Source organism: Lithobates pipiens, unplaced genomic scaffold (genome assembly GCF_037356315.1).
Source record: "Lithobates pipiens isolate NorthernLeopardFrog02 unplaced genomic scaffold, aLitPip1_a1.2 Scaffold_13, whole genome shotgun sequence".
NCBI lineage: Eukaryota > Metazoa > Chordata > Amphibia > Anura > Ranidae > Lithobates > Lithobates pipiens.
The window spans coordinates 129816155-129838454 of NW_027507718.1; the positions used below are offsets into that span (position 1 = coordinate 129816155).

The following is a 22300-nucleotide window of genomic DNA, read 5'->3' on the forward strand; positions in this document are numbered from 1 at the left end:
CATGAGGTGCCATGTTGAACTTCCAGTGACCCTTATAAGAGAGAGTGAGAGTGATTACACCAAATTTAACACACCTGCTCTCCATTCACAACTGAGACCTTGTAACATGACACCGGGGAGGGAAAATGGTCAATTGGGCCCAATTTGGATATTTTCACTTAGGGGTGTACTTACTTTTCTTTCCAGCAGTTTATAGCTGTATGTTGAGTTATTTTGAGGGGACAGAAAATTTACAAGCTGTACACTCACTACTTTACATTGTAGCAAAGTGTCATTTCTTCAGTGTTGTCACATAAAAAGATAGAATAAAATATTTACAAAAACGCGAGGGGTGTACTCACTTTTGTGAGATACGGTGTATGTATTTGTGTGCGTGTGTATATATCATAATTCCATTCTGGTCTGGATGCTTTCACCACCACTACAGCACAAGCTGGCATTGTGGACAAACCTAGGCCATAGTCTGTCTGGAAGCACTGCAGCGTGCTGAATTATTCAGTTAAAATACTTTGTGTGAACTGAAATTTGCATCGTTATAATTATCCACAGCAATTGTATGCACAACAGTGCTACTGGAAATCCGTGAAGGACTATTGCTAGAACCAAATAATAGAAGAGATTTAAGATAAGGATTCTATGTAACATCCAAAAACAAATTTAAAATTACAAAAATAACCCATTAACAAAAATAAAACTAAAAGCAGCTATTGTTAAGCCTGCAAGCCAACTAAGAAAAACACATTTTGTTTACTGTGAAATTGACCTCACTAGTCTATTTAGCATTTCTAATAGTTGTATACATGATTGAATAATGGTAACAAAGATGCAGCAACCACAAAACGCACCAAAAATTCATATACACACTTTTCTTACCACACAGTCTGGTTCATTAGACTCTCTGCAGATGAAAATAAAAAGGACACATATTACTTGTCAGCCTGTGGCATACTGCCATATTTATATTGTGATGACAGGTCTTTGTCTTACACAGGATGTGTGTCCTTCTCCTTCTTGCTCAAACCACGGATACGGAATGGTTTGGACCATGTGCGCTTTACACCTGTGAGAGAGAGAGAGACACCTTCATGTGTACATCTGAATAGATGGTAAAGAGACTACAATGACTAGTGTGAAAGACTGGAAACCTGCATCAACCATGCCTATTTCATAAGTGCAGCTCAACCAGCAAAGCTCCACTGTGTAAGACAGTCTGTCAATTATGCTTTGTGTATCAGGAGAGGCTCCAGCCATGAACCCAGAAGAAAAGCTGAGGCAACATGTCAGCTCCCTCAGCGGTGACTGGGAGGTGGTGTGGGCGCTTCGTTTTAAGGTACACATTTCATAAAGAGCTAGTATGCAGCGCATACTAGCTCATTATGCCTTTGCCTTATGCCATGTACAGATGAGTGGAATGTCCGATGGAAGCTTTTCATCGTATATTCCGATTGTGAGTATGCCCCATCAGACTTTTTACGTCTAAAAATCTGACAGACCTAGAAAGAGAACATGTTGTAAATTTTTCCGATGGAACCAATTCTTATTGGTAAAACCGCTCGTCTGTATGCTGTTCCGACATACCAAAAACTACACATGCTCTGAAGTAAGAGACGGAAGCTATTGAACTTCCTTTTTCTAGTCCAGTTGTACGTGTTGTAAGTCACCGCGTTTGAAGGTCGGACTTTGGTGTGATCATGTGTACGAAAGACAGTTTCAGTGGAATTCCGTCAGAAAAACCTTCAGAGTATTCTGACAGGAAAACCGGTCAGGTGTATAGGGCATAAGCAGTTTTTTTTTTTGTTTTTTTTTGGTGAGGGCATACAACCGCTTTAACTATTATAGCCACCTTCTTTCCTTTCTTAGCAAAATTAAATACCTCCAGTGTTTGCAATAATATTTGTTGCCTACATATGTTAATCTTTTACAGACCTTCTAAAGATGCGGGAAAACGGAAGCCTTCAAACTCCACAGCCTCTGAAATGAAATCAAAGAAAAGAAAAAGAATAAGCTATGGAGAGATTGTCATATATCACTTTCAGACAATGCTTAGTGCTGCATTTTACACTGCAATGGTAAGCATACAGTTTTCTCACCGGGACGCTCTGTGCCGGTTCCATTGCTTTCTGCAAACTTCCTGATCAGCTTGTCTATGGCTACATTTTCCATGTTGTGCTTAAACTCTTCTTGAACCTAAGGAAACAAAGAAATAACACACAGAAAATAGTTTTAAATAACTACCACTTTTGAAAAGACCAAGCCAATCAAAAGATCCCTGTAGGTTCTCATGAACACCAACTGATCAACTGTTCATGCTGGTAGGCTGCCATTACCACCTTCAATTCTGAAAATATCAGCTTCCTGTCTCTCCGAGTCAAATGATGGTCTTTGGGATTAACAGGACAGGAGTGGTAAGTGGAGGAATAGCCACAGGATATGAACTTTGCAGCAAGCTGCAACCAAGGAATAGAGGAAAGTATATAATTTTTGACAAATTTGCATTGAATCTAGGAGCCAGCTAAAAAAATAATTAGGAGCCAGTAGTGTAGTGTGGGTTGTCAGCGCCCGGGGTAAGGCAAGTAATATGTGCCCCCTAACCCTAACTTACTCAGAGCATATAACTCCAACGTAACAGTCAGGGTTATAGGCTGGCCAGAAAGAATGACACTAAAAACCTGTTATGGGGGGGGCGGGACTCCTTATTATGCCTAATGCATCTTGACTGCGGCATGTAAAAAGCCCCTAAATCTGCTGCCCAAGGCCCCTTTCACACTACCGCATCTTCAAAGTCACATGATTTTGCGACCGCAATTTCAGGGAATGCATGTGTAACGCGCATCAAAGTTGGATCAAAGTAGTGCAGGAACTACTTTGAAGTCATACTAATATGAATGGTTGTTATTGGAAATCATGGGGAACGACTTGTCATGCAACTTGGCAGTCCTAAATCATGGGACAATCTGTACAAGTGTGCAAGGGGCCTAATGCAGTTAAGCGTGGGCATTGGTGGGTCGCAAAAACATGTCTCTACTGCACATTTTTACCACCCAACTGCACATCTAAATGAATCCTTAGTGACACTTTAACTAAAATACAAAAAAAGGATGAAAGAAGTATCCCAGTGCTGCTGATCTTCTGCTGCCTCTTTGCAGCCACCACCTGCCGACATACGTGTCCCCCACTATTCATTGCTCTGGTGGGTTTCTGATCACCATGAAATACTGGAGCCCAGCTGCACATAAAAAAGTGGTAATTGTTTATGGTACACAATGCTTTATCAGAGGACGTAGACTCTTCTAAAGCATATCCACCTTCCTCATTTCCCCTACTTCACCTCACAGTACACACTAGAGCTACACGATTCTAGCTAAAATGAAAATCAAGATTTTTTTTGCTTAGAATAAAGATCACGATTCTTGTGGCGTAGCATCATCTTTCACTTTATACAAAAATATTGGGCTAACTTTACTGTTTTTTTTTTTTTTCCAATTCATTAAAGTGTATTTTCCCCGCTGCGCAATACAGTGTGACATAAAACATTGCAACGACCACCTTTTTTTTTTTTTTCTTAATAGGTTCTTTACTAAAAAGAAAATTTACATATACAGATTTGTGTAAGCAACAAATATCAGAAAAGGCTTAGTCTTTAACCAGTTGCCACCCGCCCAGCATCAAATGATGGCGGGACGATTCTGCTATCATTCTGGGAGGCCGTCATATGACGGCGTCCCAGGACACCCGCGGGGGGCGTGGCAATCGCGTCCTCACAATGTCGTTAGGACACAGCGCGACTCCGATCTCTGTAAAGAGGTGCATCTGTGGCTCTTTAACCATGTGATTGGCTGTGTCCAACAGCCGGTCACATGTAAACACAGAGATACCGGTAATCGGCGCTCCTCGCCTCACACTGACAGAGTGTGGTGGAGGGCAGCCAATCAGTGGCATCCTCACGCAGGGGGGACATCTAGGCATGTAATCAGGGCACTGATCATTCACCGAATCAGAAATGTTTAAAGGGGTTGTAAAGGCAGAAGGTTTTTTATCTTAATGCATTCTATGCATTAAGATAAAAACCTTGTGTGGAGCAGCCTCCCCAGCACCCCCCTAATTACTTACCTGAGCCCCTTCTCCTTCCAGCAAAGTGCACAAATGTCTAAGCCGCCCAGGACACTCCTCCTGATTGGCTGAGACACAGCAGTGGCACCATTGTTTCCTGCGGCTGTCAATCAGCGTCAATCAGCCAGCCAATCAGGGGAGAGGGGGCGGAGCCAGGTCAGGGCTTCACGTCTGAACTGATACACGAAACTCTGACTCGGCTCGGGTGCCCCCATAGAAAGCTGCTAGCTGAGATGCCACTCGATAGGAGGGAGGGGTCAGAAGCAGCGAAGAGGGACCTAAGAGGAGGATTCAGGCTGCTCTGTGTAAAATCAACTGCACAGAGCAGGTAAGTATAACATGTTTGTTATTTAAAAAAAAAAAAAGACAAGACTTTACAATCACTTTAAGTGAGGGGAGATAAGGATCGGCTGCCCGGCGCTGCATGTCTGCGTTGTCGGGAGTTGCAGTGAGTAGGCTGGCAGCAGCCCAGGAGCCAGGACATGGTTTCTGGTCACCATGGCAACCTGTGGTTTGTCGAGCCCTGGAGTATATCTCTGATGAAAAATATAAATGGGAACATACACTTGTCCTTTCATTCTAAAAAAATAAAAAATAAAAAATGAGGTAATATATCTCTACTGGCAATGTAACCGTAGAACTAAAAAATAATGACCACCCATTGAAAAGTATGTGCTGAAGATACAATTTTCACTTCGTCCCGCCAATCTCTGTTGATCCTGTATTCCTCAATTCCTTTCAGAGCAGAGAGTAGCCACTCTCATATAGGACATGCCTGCTTGCCCTACAGTGGGTTGAAAAATGTTGCAGGGGGTTTGGCTATGCGACAACACATGGCCACACCAAATTCCACCCACAGCTTTCTGGATTGACATCATTGCCTCTGTTACTGAAATCCGCCACTGTGAGCTGCAGTGTCTGGGAGAGGGAGAGTGAGAGACAAATAAAAAAGGATTTGGCTCTGTCAGAGAAGGTAATGGAAGTTTTGGTTTATTCTAGAATGGTTGTGTATCCGATAGAAACTGAACTTAGTACTTGTTTCGACTGTTAAAAAGTTGTACATTAACCTTTTTGCAGCCAGAGCAGCTTTTGCATTTTTTTTGCACGTTAATAAGTAACTGAGAACATACCAATATTAAGGGCAAATAGCAAGACTGCCAAACTTGTTAAGTAACTTTGTCTTTCCCATTAGCAAGATGGCTATAGCGTACGAACCTAAAATAGGAGTTTTTCTTTTTCCTTTTGGCAGTCTTGCTATTTGCCCTTAATATTGGTATGTTCTCAGTTACTTATTCCTCATCTTTTCCCACAAACAAGATGGCCACACTCAATAGCGGCCTAGGACTCAGATTGAGGCGTGACACGCAGGTTTGACTATATATGGCAGTGTGCCAGAACGCCACCCGTGCCCCGAGAAGACATCCTTTGTATGACGAAACGCATAGGGTGAGCGACGTTCTGACGTCACCGCGTATTGTACCTTTCTGTATTGCAGGGGCGCTTTTTAAACTTGTCGGCTGGCTTTATTTGTATTGACCGATACTGATCAGTTTTTTTTATATCTACCATTAAACCATCTGATTTTACCTATGGCAGTACTCTCTTTTTTTCCCTCCATGGCCATTGGTGATTGGTTTTCCACCTTCATTATTTTCCATCTGCTGGACTGAGTGCCGCATGACCAACGAGTGAGCGTGTCAGCTGATATTAACCTATTGTGATCACCGGGTCTTCCAAGCTGGGACACCAGGAGACCGCTAGGTCTGTGAATCACTCTGAAGTGGCCGATCACAGCAGCGGGAGATCTCCATTACTCAGGATTGAGTGATAAGCCTATCATATTGGCTATCTGGTAAGCCTTCATCCCTTAAGGTGGTGGAATCACACTGTCTTCTATCTCATGAAGATTTGTCACAGGGTGTTGCAACTTTATCATCGAGCTGATTTCAACTGTTACAGACTTTTTGTTCATCATGTTTGTGCACATTTTATTTGATTATTTAGCACCATAAACTTTGGGCCTGGAGGGTTTGCTCACATTATGAATATTTTGGTGTGATGCACATATATATATGTTCTATTTATTTCGTAGTATTTATTTGTTTGAATTATTTAGATTTTTACACCACAATTTTTTATATTAGTTTGGTGTTTATACCACAATTTTGTGTTTTTATCAGAGCGCAGCTACATATTTAGAGTTGCAAAGAAAGTCTAGTACTAGAATTATTGCTCTCTAACGTTTGCGGCGAAACCTCACGTGTCATTTGAACGTCGTTTACATATGTGAGTGCGACCTACGTATGTGTTCTTTTCTGTACACGAGCACGCAAAGACGCTTTAAAAGGATTTTTATTATTGTTTATTTTACTTTTATTTTTCTATTTTAACACTTTTTTACTTTTTTTTTAATTACTTTTATTCCAAGGAATGTAAACATCCCTTGTAATACGAATAGTGTGCGACAGGTCCTCTTTACAGCAAGATCTGGGATCTAAAAGTCCACAGATCTCACCTCTAGGCTGTGAAAGCCTAAAAAAAAAAAAAAAAAAAAGGATCATGTCTTCCAAGCGGAGGTGGGGGCATTTTTTCACATGCAGAGGCCAGGGGCGTGGCGTCATAACATCACTCCCGGCCACTGTCTTTAAAACGAGGGGCCGCAGGCAAGCCAGAAGAGAACTCCCTGAACAGCCGGAAGTCATAGGTATGCCAGGTATGCACCTATGTAACACTGTATGACACCACTGCCCTCTAGTGGGAGAATACAGACTACCGCCCAAACATTTAAAGTGAATATATACCCCATTCAGTTTTTTGGGGATTTTTTTGTGAAAAAACTGAGGTACTTCCTGTATAGGAGGGGTTATATAGAGGGGGACTTCCTATCTTTTTGGTGTGCCAGTGTTCAATTACCTATAGGTGGCGTATAACCCAGTTAGTAATTACTATGGCTGCTTTGTGTCCTGTGATGTACGATAAAGAAAACAGGACATCAGTGTATAGGGCTACCCTCTCCTCCAGCCAGCCAGCGTGGAGGCCTTTAAAGTTTGGAGGAGACTTACGAAGTGCCTCGGCCACCGGTTCTATTGCGATGGCAAACAGGGCCGGTGAGAGTGGACAGCCCTGATGAGTACCTCTATGCAAAGAGGAGGAGGATAAACCACCTTTCAACCTAACCAAAGCAAAGCAGTCGGACATCTATATAAGCAGCAAGGAAAATCCCATTCTCCTAAGAACTCACATAGAAAAGTCCACTTGACAGTGTCAAAGGCCTTCTCTAAATCTAGGGAGGCCACTACCCTGGAGCCCCGATTGGAGCACGGTGCATGTATATTTGTGAATAACCTGCAAAAAGTTTATGTTCGTGGATTTATGGGCCATGAATCCGATCTAAAAATGGGTCAATCACTGTTGGGATCAATTTCTGCAATCGCAATGTGAGAAGCTTGGTTAGTATTTTAAAATCATTAAGCAAAGCAATAGGTCTATACGAGGCACATGAACAAGGATCCTTGGGAGACTTGTAAATTAGCACAAAATGGACATGGCTCAGAGTTAGGGAGAGTGCCCTCTGCCAGGCAGTGTGATTATAGGGAACCCAGTAAGGAGTCCAGCCAGTCGGAAGCCAATGCAGCATTATCAAAGACACAATCTCCATCCACAACCCGGAGTTTGCTGGGGAAAACTAGACTATAATTGACACCTTTGTCAGAGACATTTGTGAATCTCTGTAAAAGACCCGCCGGTGTTGTTGGACCTCCGGAGAGTGTAATCTGGAAAAAAACAGAAGCTTGGCATCCTCTGCGATCAGGTCACCTTTAGTGCGAGGTGGAGTCAGGAAGCAGCAAAAGCTGGTGTCTCAAGTCCTGATTGAATGGATTGGTAGCAGTGCAGCCATTGGCTCCCGCTGCGGTCAATCAAATCCAATGATATGGGCACCAGGGCCAAATCCTGCTTTCTGTGAGAATAGACGCAGAAGCAGGATATGGGAGTGTGCCCACACGGGTGTCCACGAAGGAGAGCGCTTCTCCGACAGAGCACTCGAGACGAAAAGGAGCCAGGAGTGCCGCTGAGGGACCCCAGAGGAGGAGGAGCAGGGCCTACTAAACTAACTGCACAGTGGAGGCAAGTATAACATGTTTTTTTTTTTGTTTTTTTAAACCCCAAAACTTTTACAATCCCTTTAATGAAGCTGAAAGGCAAGAAAATGTATCTTTGCTGTCAGGGATTCCTTGCAAGCTGCAATCGCCTCCAGGATGTTAGCGTAAATGGGGAGGACTCTGTGCTGCCATCAGCACTCACCTGTGTGCTCACAGACACGGTACCGGTTGAAGACCTCGTGGTCAAGATGGCCATGGAAGAGTGGGGAGTGCCAGACTAGAAGCGAATAGAGCATGACTTGCTTGAGGCCATAGAGGATGCCAAAAGGAGCCAGCTCACATGAAGAGAAGAGCACAGTTGCAGAGCTGGGAGATCAAAGGAGATCGCAGTATGAGCTGTAGGAAGCAAGATAGGATCGGCGCTCCAACACCATGCACCTGTGATCTGTATCACATTCCGGCCACGCCTAGATGTTATTTAATTTTTACTCCAGGAGTATATAATGAGTGTGGCAATGCCAGAGAAATGCTTAAATAATGCATTACAATTTAAACCCACAAGATTTAAGTAGACTAGAACTAAAAGAATTTAGGGGACTAAAATATAACAAACCAAAATGCCATTTTTAGTCAAAAGACTATGACTAAAACCAAATCTAAATCTGACATCAAAATGAACCTGGTTTAGACAGATAATATTAACAACAACCATCCACACTTACCTGTCCAATTTGTACATGAGTATCCTCCACAGAATGTGAATATGCTGTAACAAGTCTCTTCATTTGTTTAAGATGAGCTGCCTCTGTATCTTGAAATAACTGGAAAACAGATTGTTAAAAACATTTTAATGCTGTATATCCCAATCATGTCACTGCAATATATCCTTCATTAAGTCATTAAAGAGTAAAATCAGTCAGCTCTCTGATATATATATATATATATATATATTTTTTTTTTTTTTTTTTAACTTGTTATGCAGCATTGTCCTGGATTCAGATATTTGGATACTGACCTACCTGGCAGATCTAGTGGTGTCCTGCTCAGTCAGTCATGTCCGTCATAGGAAGCTGAATGCCTCTAAATGCAGCTCTGCCCATCGGCCGCTGTGAGCCCCTACTTCTACAGCCTCGGTAAGAAATAAAGTAACCCCCCCCCCCAAAAAAAAAAAAAAAAAAAAAAAGATTTATATACTGTGGAGGAAGGCCGCAGTACGCAGAGCCTTCTATGACTGGGGCAAGAGGTTTAGGTCCGCTTGTCTACTCAATGTCTAATGCCTTGGATATGCAGACATGTGATGTCAAATCAATCTTGCAGTGAGGTTTCACTGTGTAATACTCAAATCTCACATTCTTCCATCAATCAGTCTGGCACAAATCTAACTGATGAAATCAATCTTGAATCCATCCTTCGAGATGTCGATAATCCTATCAATGTATCATACTTTCTCTCAGACGAGTGGCTGTCCATGTACACCTGGTACATAAACATACACAAAAGGTACATAGACGACATATCCCTTGTCTGGGAGGGCCTAGAGGACATCCTATGCCAATGTCTTAAAGCTATGAATAACAATTAATTTAACTTAAAATATACCATAACTTATGACCTGACCACTGTGACCTTTTTGAACACTAGCATCACTAAAATGACAGATGGACGTCTTGCGAGCGGTTTCTATCGTAAGAGTACCGCTGGCCGGTTTCACCCTACCAGTCTTGTCAGCTTAATACCTTTCAGTCAGTATCTGAGACAGAGAAGGAATTGTTCTATGGACTCAACCTTCAAACTAGAAGCTGATAAAAGAATAGGTTTTTGGAAAGAGGCTATAGTAAAACTTGCCATCAAAAAGCCTTCAACAAAGTGAGTAGACTACCCCCGTGAGGAGGTATTTTTCAGACATAAAAGTCCCTAGTGATCTTCCATCTACACGTGTAATTTTGAGACATACTAATCAACAATCAGAAAATAAAAGAATTTTGAATAGGCATTGGCCTATTCTAGCTGAAGACACTGTAATTAAGCAGTTCATCAATGACAGACTAGCTGTTACTTTTAGAAGGGCTGTTTCATTGTGGGACAAATTAGTGAATTGCATAATGGGAAAGGCGATCCATGCCAACAAGGTGGCACTTTTGTCTGTGGTGCCTGCTGTTACTGTACTTACATGTTGGGGAAAAGTTATTTAATTCTTCCCAATGGTAATTCATTTGATTTAAAACATTTTGCAAATTTTTGCATGCAGAGAGTAGTATATATGATCACATGTGATTGCGGTTCTTTCTATGTTGGTAAACCCAAACAAGAACGATGGCACCGTTTACATAGACATATCCATTGCATGCAAACCTGCAACCTGGATTTACCATTGGGAAGGCATTTTACGAAGATCCATGGGAGTAAATTTCCAAAAATTAAAGTCACAGCACTGGATAGGATACAAATACCCCAAAGAAAGGGGAATTGGAATAAGATATTTTTACAAACAGAAAAGAAATGGATATACAAATTAAGGGCCACCTGCCCTCCGGGGTTAAATGATGCTATCACCTTTAAGCCTTTTTTGAAGGGTGTTTGCGTCAGGTAAAACAGATCAATAATTGTTTTTTTGTTGTTTTTTTTGCTTTTGTCATTTGGAAAAAAATGGCCCTTTAAAGAGCTATGGGCGGAAGTGACGTTTTGACATCGCTTCCACCCTGCAATGGTATGGAGACGGGTGGGGGCCATCTTTCCCTCACTCATCTCCATACCCAGGAAGGACAAGCATCCGACGGCTCAGGTAAGCGGCGGCGAGGCGATCTCGTGGCAAATCCACCACAGAGACTAGTATTATCAGAAAATGGACTGCCTGCCGAAGAAGAGGATATCAGGGTTATGGCAGCTAGCTGCTACCATAGCAAAGATATCCCTCTTCAAAGTTAGGACATACATCGGCGTGCGACGGTCCGGAAGTGGTTAATATCATTAGTGTGCATGTGAGCTCTTGGGTCCCCCAGCGTAGACGTGGGGGATTTGTGTCTGTCCAATGGACGAGCTCTCTCCCCTACTTGCCTTTCTGCCAGCTTGATCCCCCTTTGCGGGCAGTTTTGGACACACATCCACGCTGTTGGTGTGTCCATTGCGTCCCTGCTGAGTTCAGCATGCATGGTCACCATCTAGTTTAGCCGCACTGCTTGGAGAGTTTGTCATCAGCAGCCAATCCACACTTCCCGGGGTGGCGGGGAGGTGATTGGGAACCAGTGGAGATCAATTCAGCCAGTGGAGATCAATTCAGCCGGTGGAGTACATGCTTGCTGGAGCCATGCTGGATGAAAGTATGAAAAAGCCCCTTTTTCTATCAACAAATTTAAACTTTGAATGTCCCTCTACAGCTCCTCTTCTTGATTTACTATAGGGCTTTATAGGCGATTGCTCTCCTTTTGCTGCAGTTATCTACCATCCAGCTCTATACATATATTTTGTGGCCTCTTACGCTTCCATTAGGTATTGTTCGACTTGATACACTTTATTGGATGTTCGTTTCAAATTTATACAATACTACATTCACCCGATCTATAAATCATAGTACATTTTAAAAAACATTTATTGATCAGCTAAAGAGTGACCTATGCTTTGATTCGAGCAAGCCTCCTCTGCTGCCTTCTGCTTGACAGCCATTGATCTGTGGGGCTTGAGGTCTGGGTTGGGCAGAGACCAGTGTGGTCTGCACCACTGAGCCATTACCTGTATGTCTGGAGATCCAGTCACGTTCATATCTTTGCAAGTGCATTATACTTGATTTGAATGTCACATGGAAATAGTGAAATCATGTACAATCTGGTAACATTTTATAGAAAATTTCATTATGCATTTTCTTTTTTGTTTCCTTGATCTATGTAGGATTGCGTCCACTTTCTTATTCCCCAGATGAAGACTTTATAAGTTGAAATGTGTTGGGTTGACTTGGTGGATATGCAATTTCTTTTAATAATTTCATGTATCCCTGCAGTATATGTACATTGTAGGAATGGTATAAGATCAGGACGTGAAGTGTCTAGACCAGTCAAATTTTAAACCTGTTTAACCACTTGGCGTCCGTGCTATAGCCGAATGACGGCTACAGCGTGGACCTGAATTTCCAGGAGGCCATCATATAACGGCCTCCCCTTTGCACACTCCCCGCGCGGGCGTGCGCTGTGATCACAAATCCGAGTAAGGGGCCGGTCCTGGCCACTTACCAAGTGATCAGCTGTCTGCCAATGACAGCTGAACACATGTGTAAACAAAAGCTCGGTAATCTTTTTTTTTTCTCCTCACACTGTCGAAAAAAGCCGATCACCGGCTTATGTGCAAGGGACATCGGTCCAAAAGAGGAAGGAGGCACATCTGCCTCATCTGTGCCAATCAGTACCCCCTGCCAGTGCCCACAGTGCCACCTATCAATGCCCACCAGTGGTGCCAATCAGTGCCACCTAGCAGTGCTGCCCATCAGTGTAACCTACCAGTGCAGGTTATATAGAGAGTGCACTTTTTAATTTAGGGCGTACCAGTGTCCATCACCTGATGGTGGCCTATAACCCACATAGTAACTACTATGGCTCTGCGTTCCTTGATGTACTTCAAAGAAAAAGATTTTACAGGTAAGCAGTTTTTAAAAATCCTATTTTTACAAAGCTATAAAAGGCAGTCAATACAGTTGGTGAAAAGCAACACAAACAAGAGGGGAAGCAGAGGGTTGGTAATAATAGAAATGATCAATCTGATGTAAAGCCCAGGAGGGGAATTTATCAAAAAAGCCAGAAAATGAAGCAGTTGTGCATGGCAACCATTCAGCTTTTATGTCTAATTCTTGAAGCATAAAGTAGTATTAAGCCATTAGTGTTTTTTAACCTAACACTTTGAAAACCATAAAATAACATTCCCCAGTAAACTATTCGATAGAATTCCAGTTTACAACTTTCACAGCTGCTGGCTCCTGCTCTCTCAGTACTGCTTCCCTAAACGTCTGGTCTTCACAGAAAGAGTTAAGAGTGGACAGTGCAGTCTCCACTCAGTCTCTTAGTTTGAAAAAGGAAGAGTGGAGAAGGATGGAGGAGCAGGGACATGCCTTGTCATCATAGGCTCTGGGGGCTGTGTGTTTCTCTTGATGCACATGGTATAGGGAGAAAATTCTAGTTCATACTTTCAAAAATGACTCCATAGAAAGCTGCAAGAGAAAGGAGTCACCCTGAAGATAACAACCTGGATCAGCAGTCATGGCACTAGCTTAAACTGGTACATAGCTAAGGATTAAAAAATAAAGAAGTTGCATACTCTTGCTTAAATTAGTTGCTGAATATGCTTAAAAAAAAAACTAAACAAAACTGAGGGTTTGCACAAATTATGGACAAAGATTTTTTTTTTGGTCATACTTTTCTTGTTGGTCACGGGGGTGCACTTACTTTTGCTCTTCTGTGACCCAGAATCAGTTGACACCAAGCTAAAGAACGCTCCAGGGTCTGGAAGGATCCTAAGGAAGGATCTACCTAGATTCCTGAGCGTGGGTAAGAGCTGGAGCCAGCTGCTCCTGCCCCAATCCCCAGCCCAGTACTCCAATGAGCGCTGGGGGGGGGGGGTGCAGATCAGAGAGTGGTGACTGACAGTCGCTGCTCTTAGTTTTGAGAAGATTGAGAACTGATTGATCAGCGGTCATGTGATCACTCAGTTCTTAGTCTTAGTGCCAGTGGAGGACAGCTGCATCATCAGTCTTGTGTAACACCATGGAGGTATGTATGTTTTTTTTATCCTTTATTATCACTTTAAGTGCGTAAAATTTGTTACGTTACGGTATCTCTGTATGCTTCTGTATTCCTGAATAAGGTTTGTAAGTTGAAAGTTAAGGGCAAAATAATTGCCTTAGCACGCAGCACCACCTACAGGTTATACGCTTTAATCAATACACAAAAGAAAGACACCAATTTGTATGTAGCTGTATTCTCAAGAGTAAGTGCCATTTAGCTTAAACAAAATGTTAGAAGTCTCACCCCTAATGATGTATTGTTTATAATTTTACAATAAAGGATTTTTTTTTACTAGACTGTAATCACCAATTATCTTATTTCATTGATTTTCAGCGATGAGCTTTATGTGCACCTAGGCATATTGTGGGCATGCCTGGACTGACCTAGAGAAGTATGTGTTTTCTATTGTATTACGGTATACTATACTATAGGTACATGGGCCACCGCAGCCTTATTCAGTAATCGGGATCCTTTTAGTGTTTTAAAAAATAACCTACATGGCATATAACAGGGCCTCACCAATAAGAGATTGGTTTTGAGCTGACATGCCCTTTAAACAGTAGACCACCTAAAGAACCTCTTGCAAAAAGTCATCAAAGTTGGTATATTCAGGTACTCTCACTTCACCCTTTATTTGCAACTGAAATATTGCTTTATGGAAGGTGGCGTGCACATTCTTCCCAAATCTAAGGTTTGCAGGGTGGCTCCAGCAGGTATCTGCAGGTGCCAAGGAGACAAGTTAAAGATTCCTTAGTATGCTTCCTATTCAAAATTATCCTTGAGGTCCTTTCACAAGGGTGTTCCGTTTTTTTTCCATCAGTTCAGTCATATTTTTTTAAAAGAAAAATTGATTCAGTTTACTTACATCCATTACCAATGCAAAAACAGATCATCTGTCTGTTTACATCCATTATTCATCTGTTCAGTTTTTTTTTAAACGGAAGAAAAATAGGGCTTATTTCCATTTTAAAAAAATGGATGTTAATGGAGGTGCTTGCCCATGGAAATATATTGGTGTCCGTTTTTCATCTCTGAACAGATGGATAAAAAAAAAGACAAACGGAACGCCTGTGTGAAAAGGGCCTAACTTTGCACTTTATTATAAAAAATAAAATGACTGACCTGTGCAGACTGCAGCATCTTCTCCTCAAACTCTTTTCGTACAGCATTGTATTTTTCCACTGAGCCTCGCAGAGACTTTGCTGCTTTTCTAGTCTTCAGCTCTGCCTGATAAATTAAAGGTAATTGGAAGAAACAAACACTTTTTATATCTGTCCACAATGAGCATTAGTTTCAATTCATTTCAACAGTTTGATGTATAACCATTTGTGGGCACCAGGCGTGCTACAAACACCCCAAGAAAAACTTAATTGAAGTAAACAGAGCATGTGCTGTATGCTCAATATTTCTGCTCACTCCCCCACCGCATTTACCTACAATCCTGCTGTGTAAATAAAGCAGGTTTTTTAGCTGCTGCGGTCAAAAAAACAGACATGACAGTGTTTATAAACACTGTTCATGCACATACAGAGTATCATTGTTACTTTGTATTTACGGTTTCATTTAATGCGCAGAGCAAAGGGATGAACTTCAAATGAAAGATTCCTACCCTTTCCCCATATTCTACTAAATTTCTTTCCAATATATTAAGAAAAAAAATACTTTATTTCTACTGCTGGTTGCTAGAATGTATTTTTACATATACAACATAAAGACAGACATCAGTTACTCAGAAATAAATGCATCAACAAATCCCTGTCCCCAGTTTAATCCCCCCTGCTTTTTTTTTAACAATCTGTACTCATTTAATGGTATGCATAAACATTTCATTGTAACAAAACCAAAACTTAGAGATTAAAGCAGAGTTGCAGGTAGCTGTTTTTGACATATCCGTCCCCAGCTCTGCTATATGGCCCCTTTCATACAAATTTTGTTTGAAGGGGGGGGACGGACGGACATGTCACCTTTTTTTTATTTTTATTTTTTATTATTATTTAGGCCACTTCCACGCGGAGTGGGCTTGCTCAGCGGGGGATGCAGAGCGGGCACAGCCCATTCTACTCTATGGCGAGTCGGATGTAAATGGGCCACCTGTCTGTTTACACCTGACTGCCATCCGATCCACTAGATGGAAGGGGAATGGATTCCTATCCAGCTGTTTTTACCAATTATACCCCCAATCCTTAAAGAAGAATGAGAAACTGACAGGTGGATCCTATTAATACGAACACTCCTGCCACTTGCAAACTTCTCAGTTTAACCTCCTCCTTTGATCTGAAGCAATGGATACACTCTTCTACTCACTCTGAAGGCAATACCCTTGACCCTCTCTGCTGGTTCTCCTCCTACCTATCCAACCGAACCTTTAGTGTTACTTACAATTCTACTTCCTCCTCTCCTCTTCCTTTCTCTGTTGGGGTCCCCCCAAGGATCTGTTCTTGGACCTCTCCTATTTTCAATCTACACCTCTTCCCTGGGTCAGCTGATAGCCTCCCATGGCTTCCAAAACCATCTCTACGATAATGATACCCAAATCTATTTCTCTACCCCTCAGCTCACTCTCCGTCTCCTCACGTATCACTAATTTACTAACAGATATATCAGTCTGGATGTCACACCACTTCCTCAAACTCAATCTATCCAAAACCAAACTTAGTTTTCCCTTGTGCCCCTTTCCCTTCTCCTGGCCTCTCTGTCAAAATTAATGGCACAGCTATAAGCCCATCCCCGCTCTTCTTTAAAGCCCCATGTCCAATCACTGTCCAAAACTTGCCGCCTAAACCTCCGCAACATCTTCAAAATACGCCCCTTTCTAACCAATGACACAACAAAGCTCTTATTTCACTCCCTGGTCATGTCTCGCCTCGACTACTGTAACTCCCTTCTCATTGGCTTACCTCTACATAGTCTAACCCCCTTAAATCCATAATGAATGCTGCTGCCAGACTCATGCACCTTACCAAAAGCTCTGTGTCTGCTACTCCTCTCTGCCAATCCCTCCACTGGCTTTCACCAGGTGGACCCAATCAGGCCCCCCATTTCTCTCCGCTATGGGGGGGGGGGGGGTAAATGGACATGTGTCTGTTTACACCTGCTGACATCCAATCCGATCCAATAAAAACAGGTGGATGGGGATCTGTTCTCCTCCCGTCTAGAGAAGTGGTTCTCAACTCCTGTCCTCAAGACCCATTAACAGGCCAGATTTTAAGTATTATGCCCCGTACACACGTTCTGATTATCGTAAGACCGATCGTTCACATTTTGTTGTATACAACTAAGATTGAATACAACAGTGCAAAATGTGTGTAAGACTTTTGTCGTACGATTCTGGAAAAATCTTCCGTCGTGCGTAGCTACGTATTTTAAATGATGTCAAAAACGTGTGACCTGTGTGTCCTTCTGGTTTATTTTCATGTTTCCGATCATGCGTGGTGTTTGTCTAATGACTTTTATCGGACGCATACTGTACTGACTACACGACTGTCGTACGATGGGCTGTCATCCGACCAAAGTTTTCCTGTTTGTTCCTTCGGATTTAGTTGGACGGACTGTCGTGATCGGCTGTCGAAAGCTGCGTACTAACGATCAGATTATCGAACGATCTGTCCGAAAGCGACTTTTGTGGTCCGATAATCGGAACGTGTGTACGGGGCATTAGCTTGGGGAGATGCAGACTAGAATACTGCAATCACTGAGCAGCAAATGATATCACCTGTGATGCATTTCAGTTATTTTGCAAACCTGGCCTGTTAATGGGTCCTGAGGACAGGAGTTGAGAACCACTGCTCTAGCAGATCGGTTGGTTTACATCTAACTGCCCATACAGGAGAGCAGGCTGTGTCCGCTCTGCTTAGGGAGGGTCATTGTACACCCTCTCAGAACTAACCGACCACGCTGTAGCTGTCATTTGGCTATGGCCTAGTCGGCAAGTTGCTAAAGTTCCACTTTACATAAAAGCAAAGTGACTGCTAAATAAACAGGCCATATCAGAAATGTAAAAATAGTGCTGGCCCATAGGGGCTGTACAGGTATGAAAGCTTAAGTGATTGCATAAAAATTGTAAATATGCAAGTTTTTGAAACATTAGGTTCAATTCACAACATATTCATGTTGAATACATCCATATTTTTTTTAAATGACAGTTATTTTGCACTATTAGGCCCCATTCACACTTGCGCGACTTGTCCTGCGACTGATTTCCAATGATAACCATTCATATATGTGCGACTTCAAGTGGCACCGCCAAAGTAGTCCCTGTACTACTTTGGTGCATAGACCTCAAGTTTACACAGGCATTCTCTGAAATCGCAACAAAATCGCACCGGTGTGTAAGGGGCCCAAGTCTGAAAATAAACATCCTTATCTTGGTGAGGAAATAGTGAAATGGTCCCATTATGGATGTTCATTAGACATTAATCCTTCATTAGCCAATAAAGCGTATCCTTTGAAATTTGAATGTTTGTTAGTACAAAGGCACAAGCACTTTGCTAAACAGATAATGTGAAACAAACATTTTGACCATTAACCTCACCTTGTCCATCTCTTTCTGTGGGGAACCCTCCCTACGCAAACGCTCCTGCTCAGCAAATCTGCTGCAGTAGTTGTCGCGGGATTTTTGAAGGAGCTGGGAACTACACTGCAGAAGCTGAATGACCTCCAAAGTGCCAGACATCTCCTCTTTGGCCTGTGGTAATAAACAAATAAAAACAAATATAACACAAATGGTTACAACAAAATGAATAGTAGTATCTTTGGAGCCTGATTAGTTCCTCTCCCCATCTAAGTCCTGCCTTACAGGGGATTACAAGAGAGCGGAAGACACATTTAAGTACAATGGGCAACAATATACATCAACTGTTTTTCTAATGAAAAGATAATTGTAATAACTGTTGCTTTTTTATGTCTGCCTGGAGTTTACCAGTAGTAACTGGAATACCTAGAAATTGTGGTGCATATACCCAATGGGTATTTCCATTAGGTTTAGTCCTTTGCAAATAAATCATATAGCAGTGACATGACAGAGGTCCATCCTTTATCATGTCTGACATTCAGCCCAGTAGGTGGGTCTATCCTTCATGGCCATGCCAATAAACCCAGTGACTAATTTTGGTAACACACGGGCCATTTTTTTTCTGTTTAACCCAGTGGGCTCGTCAGTGTGGCAATCTCCCTGTTGAGCCCCCCCGGCCAGAACATACCAATCAGCACTTGCAGCCATTGGCTGATCAGACACTGGTTTTCCAGCATGCTCATTTGAGAGAAGCTGATTCTGTCAAACAGGGAGCAGTATATATGGACTAAAAGTTGTCCGGTAACTGTTGAACCAAACCAATTTTTGGCCTATGTGTACCTAGCTGAAGAAACAGAATGCCAATATAGCTGGTATGTTTGGAAGAGGCCAATACTCGTCAACAAGGAGTATGTCTGGGTACCAAATTCTTTTGGGCCAATTCAGTGTGACGAGAATCACTGGAGCCCTTTTCCACCTCTATTTTGTGCAGCATTCGTGGAAGAATCTTTAACGGAGGAAATATATAGCTCAGCTTGTATGCAGACCAATGAATCATCAGGGCATCTACTGCATAGGCTAGAGGATCCTGTGTTTTGAAGAGTGGATCAATTTCATTTCTCTCTGCTCATTTAGGGGAGTAGTAAACACAGGATCTACTAAAAGGGACAGGCAAACAATTGCTTGCGTTGTCCCCTGTGTAATTCTATATACACTGAATAGTATATAAGACAGCTTCTTCTGTTGGAATGGTGAATACCTTCCCATTACAGATGCATCTGTTGGGGATCCTCTTAAAAAAAGCACTGACCCCTTATTCCTCTCCTTCTTGCCATTTGCAGGACAGTCTCAATTTCACAATAAAGTGGCTTTTCAGGTGCTGAGCTTAGCTAGAGAAAGAGACCATGCCCTGTGCACACGTGCAGTTTGAATAGCCTGGAGGGACAACTACTGAATTAAACAGAAGATGGGATGGGAAGCGCTGTGCACATGTGCAATTTGAAGGGCCCAGAGTGGCCACAAAATGTGATATACAGCCTGTCTTGCAAACAACATTGGGAGAATGAGGGGCCAGCACATTTTCTGAAGAGAACAGCTGCTGTTGGGAGGATCTTCACCATTTCCAACAGGAGGAACTATGGGATGTACTATTCATTGGATATAGAATTATAGGGAGATTTTTGGAAAATCTTCCTGAAGGTAAAACTATACTTTAAGCACCAAAATCTATAGAGCTTTTTCTCCTATTTCCACTTACAAAAAAAAAAAAACGTTTTACGATTTTTATCTATACAGTCCTTACAACGTGTCTGATCAGGACACAAAAGCAAGTAATGTAAGCAGGAAAAAAAAAACACACACACACACACACACACACACACACACACACACACACACAACATGAAGCTCTTTACAAGCTTCATTGTGATTTCCAATCATAGACACATCTATAATATAGCATACCTGAAGGAACTCTAAATGTAAATCACATTTAAATTGCAAATAAAACACATTCATAGCAGAGCTCTAAGCAAACCGCTAAATACATGGTTGAAATATAATTCAACGGTTTTACCTGACAAATAAGTTGCAGTTCTATCCTTCCAGTCCAGAAATCAAACACAGCCCTGCTAGACCAGCACAGCTAAGCAATACAGCTGATGGCAGTCACTTCCAGAATATTGATGGGGAACATCAGGTGCACCGGACAGTTAGGGGAGTTGTAAATTCTCCAACAACCAGTAAGGTTGGCATCTGTTCTCACCACCTTCCAGGGCATGGGAAGGAATCTCTATCCTCAATTCAATGCGCAGCTGGAGCTCCACCATGCCAGGGAGAGAATTGCCAGGCTACATAGACACATAGGATGGTCCAGAGAGTGAATTTGATTGTTCTACAAGGTGAGCATGTTGAGCTGAACAGTCCTGGAGTGAAACTGGGCAATGAAGACTGCCTCAAAGGAGGCCAACATTGAGCCAGAAACTATTACACAGAAGCAAACTGAAGGGTGCCTTTTGGATCCGAGGGTCCACATGCAGGTTCTTAAGGTGGCAATCTTTTCAGAAGGAAGATTCTGGCTTGGGCTATGCTTAAGATTAGGCCCAGATACCCAAGGAGGAAAAAAGGGCATAATTCAACGGATTAGCTAGTCAAAGGTTTGAGGGAACTGAATAGTCCTTTGGATTCTGGCTCACAATGTTGTGGCAGGGGAATCGTTACATAGAGGTCGTTCAAGAATCCAGTGACATGGGTGTCATGGGGCTAGATAAAAGCAAGAAGCGCAACACTTTTGTGAACACTCTGAGTGCCAGAATGAAAGAGCTTGAATGAAAGTGCTACAATAAAAAAATAATAATAAAGTGCTAGTCTCCAACAGCAAAGCGTAGAAACGTGTGGAGGTAAGATGGGGATATGTAGAAAGGGCTCTTGCATGGCTTCTGATGGTATAAATTCCCCATTCGAGAGAAGCAATTACAGATCTTGCTAAAGACGGCGGGAGCAGGGGGTGTGTGGTTGACCTGTGCTGTGCGTGTCTATGTATGCACACATCTTGACTCGGGCGCACGCCTGCACAAGCGCCCCCTCAGCGGTCGGGAATCTAGAACAGGAGGTAAGCAGCATGTTTGTTATTTTAACCACTTCTGGTCTGGGCCAATTCAGGCATTCCTCTCCTACATATAAAAAAAGATCATGGTTTTGCTATAAAATGACTAAGAACTGATCAATATAAAAATGACACTGGCAGGGAAGGCGTTAACCCTAGGGGGAGATCAAGGGGTTAACTGTGTTTCCTGGGTGTGTTCTCACTGGAGGGGGGTTGGGCTGGCAGGGGCATGACAGATCACTGTTCCTGATCACTGGGAACAGTAGATCTGTCATGTCTCCTGTCAGAATGGGGATCCATCTTGTTTACAATTCTGTACTAGCCGATCGCTGGTCGCCGGAGGACATAGAGTCCGCCCAACCCACAGGCACTCTCCCTCAGCGAGCCCACTATCGCACCCGAGTGAGCTGCCGTACAGCTACGGCAATTTGCGCAGGAGAGCCGACCTGCTGCCGTATAACGATAGCAGCTGGGCAGCAAGCGGTTAAAATTGCACCTGCCCGTGGAACAGCGCCAAATTACAGTACCTAAAACTCTCCATAGGCAACGCTTTAAGAGCCTTTACAAGTTACCAGTTTAGAGTACAGTATTGCTATTACAAGTAATAAACAACATCCCTTGTAATAGCATGGGCTAGAACATATTCTCTTTATGGAGGGATCAGGGATCTATCAGACCCCAAATCTCTCCTCTGGCTTTCAAATCAGCCGATCAG

The 22300-nt window shown here is 42.6% G+C and overlaps 1 protein-coding gene across 9 annotated transcripts in view; it reads right to left on the minus strand.

Annotated features, from left to right (window-relative positions):
• Positions 1-22300, minus strand: part of FCHO1 (FCH and mu domain containing endocytic adaptor 1) — a 276363-nt gene that overhangs the window by 122320 nt on the left and 131743 nt on the right. For 7 of the 9 annotated variants that reach the window (XM_077475562.1, XM_077475557.1, XM_077475558.1 and 4 more), the window contains 7 exons: positions 18504-18656; positions 15095-15199; positions 8933-9031; positions 2091-2187; positions 1927-1971; positions 988-1060; positions 865-898 (listed from right to left, as the gene is read on the minus strand). In XM_077475562.1, the coding sequence (XP_077331688.1) occupies positions 865-898; positions 988-1060; positions 1927-1971; positions 2091-2187; positions 8933-9031; positions 15095-15199; positions 18504-18656 (606 nt within the window). The remainder of the gene's footprint in view (positions 1-864; positions 899-987; positions 1061-1926; positions 1972-2090; positions 2188-8932; positions 9032-15094; positions 15200-18503; positions 18657-22300) is intronic. The other 2 variants (XM_077475564.1, XM_077475563.1) reach the window with 1 other exon arrangement.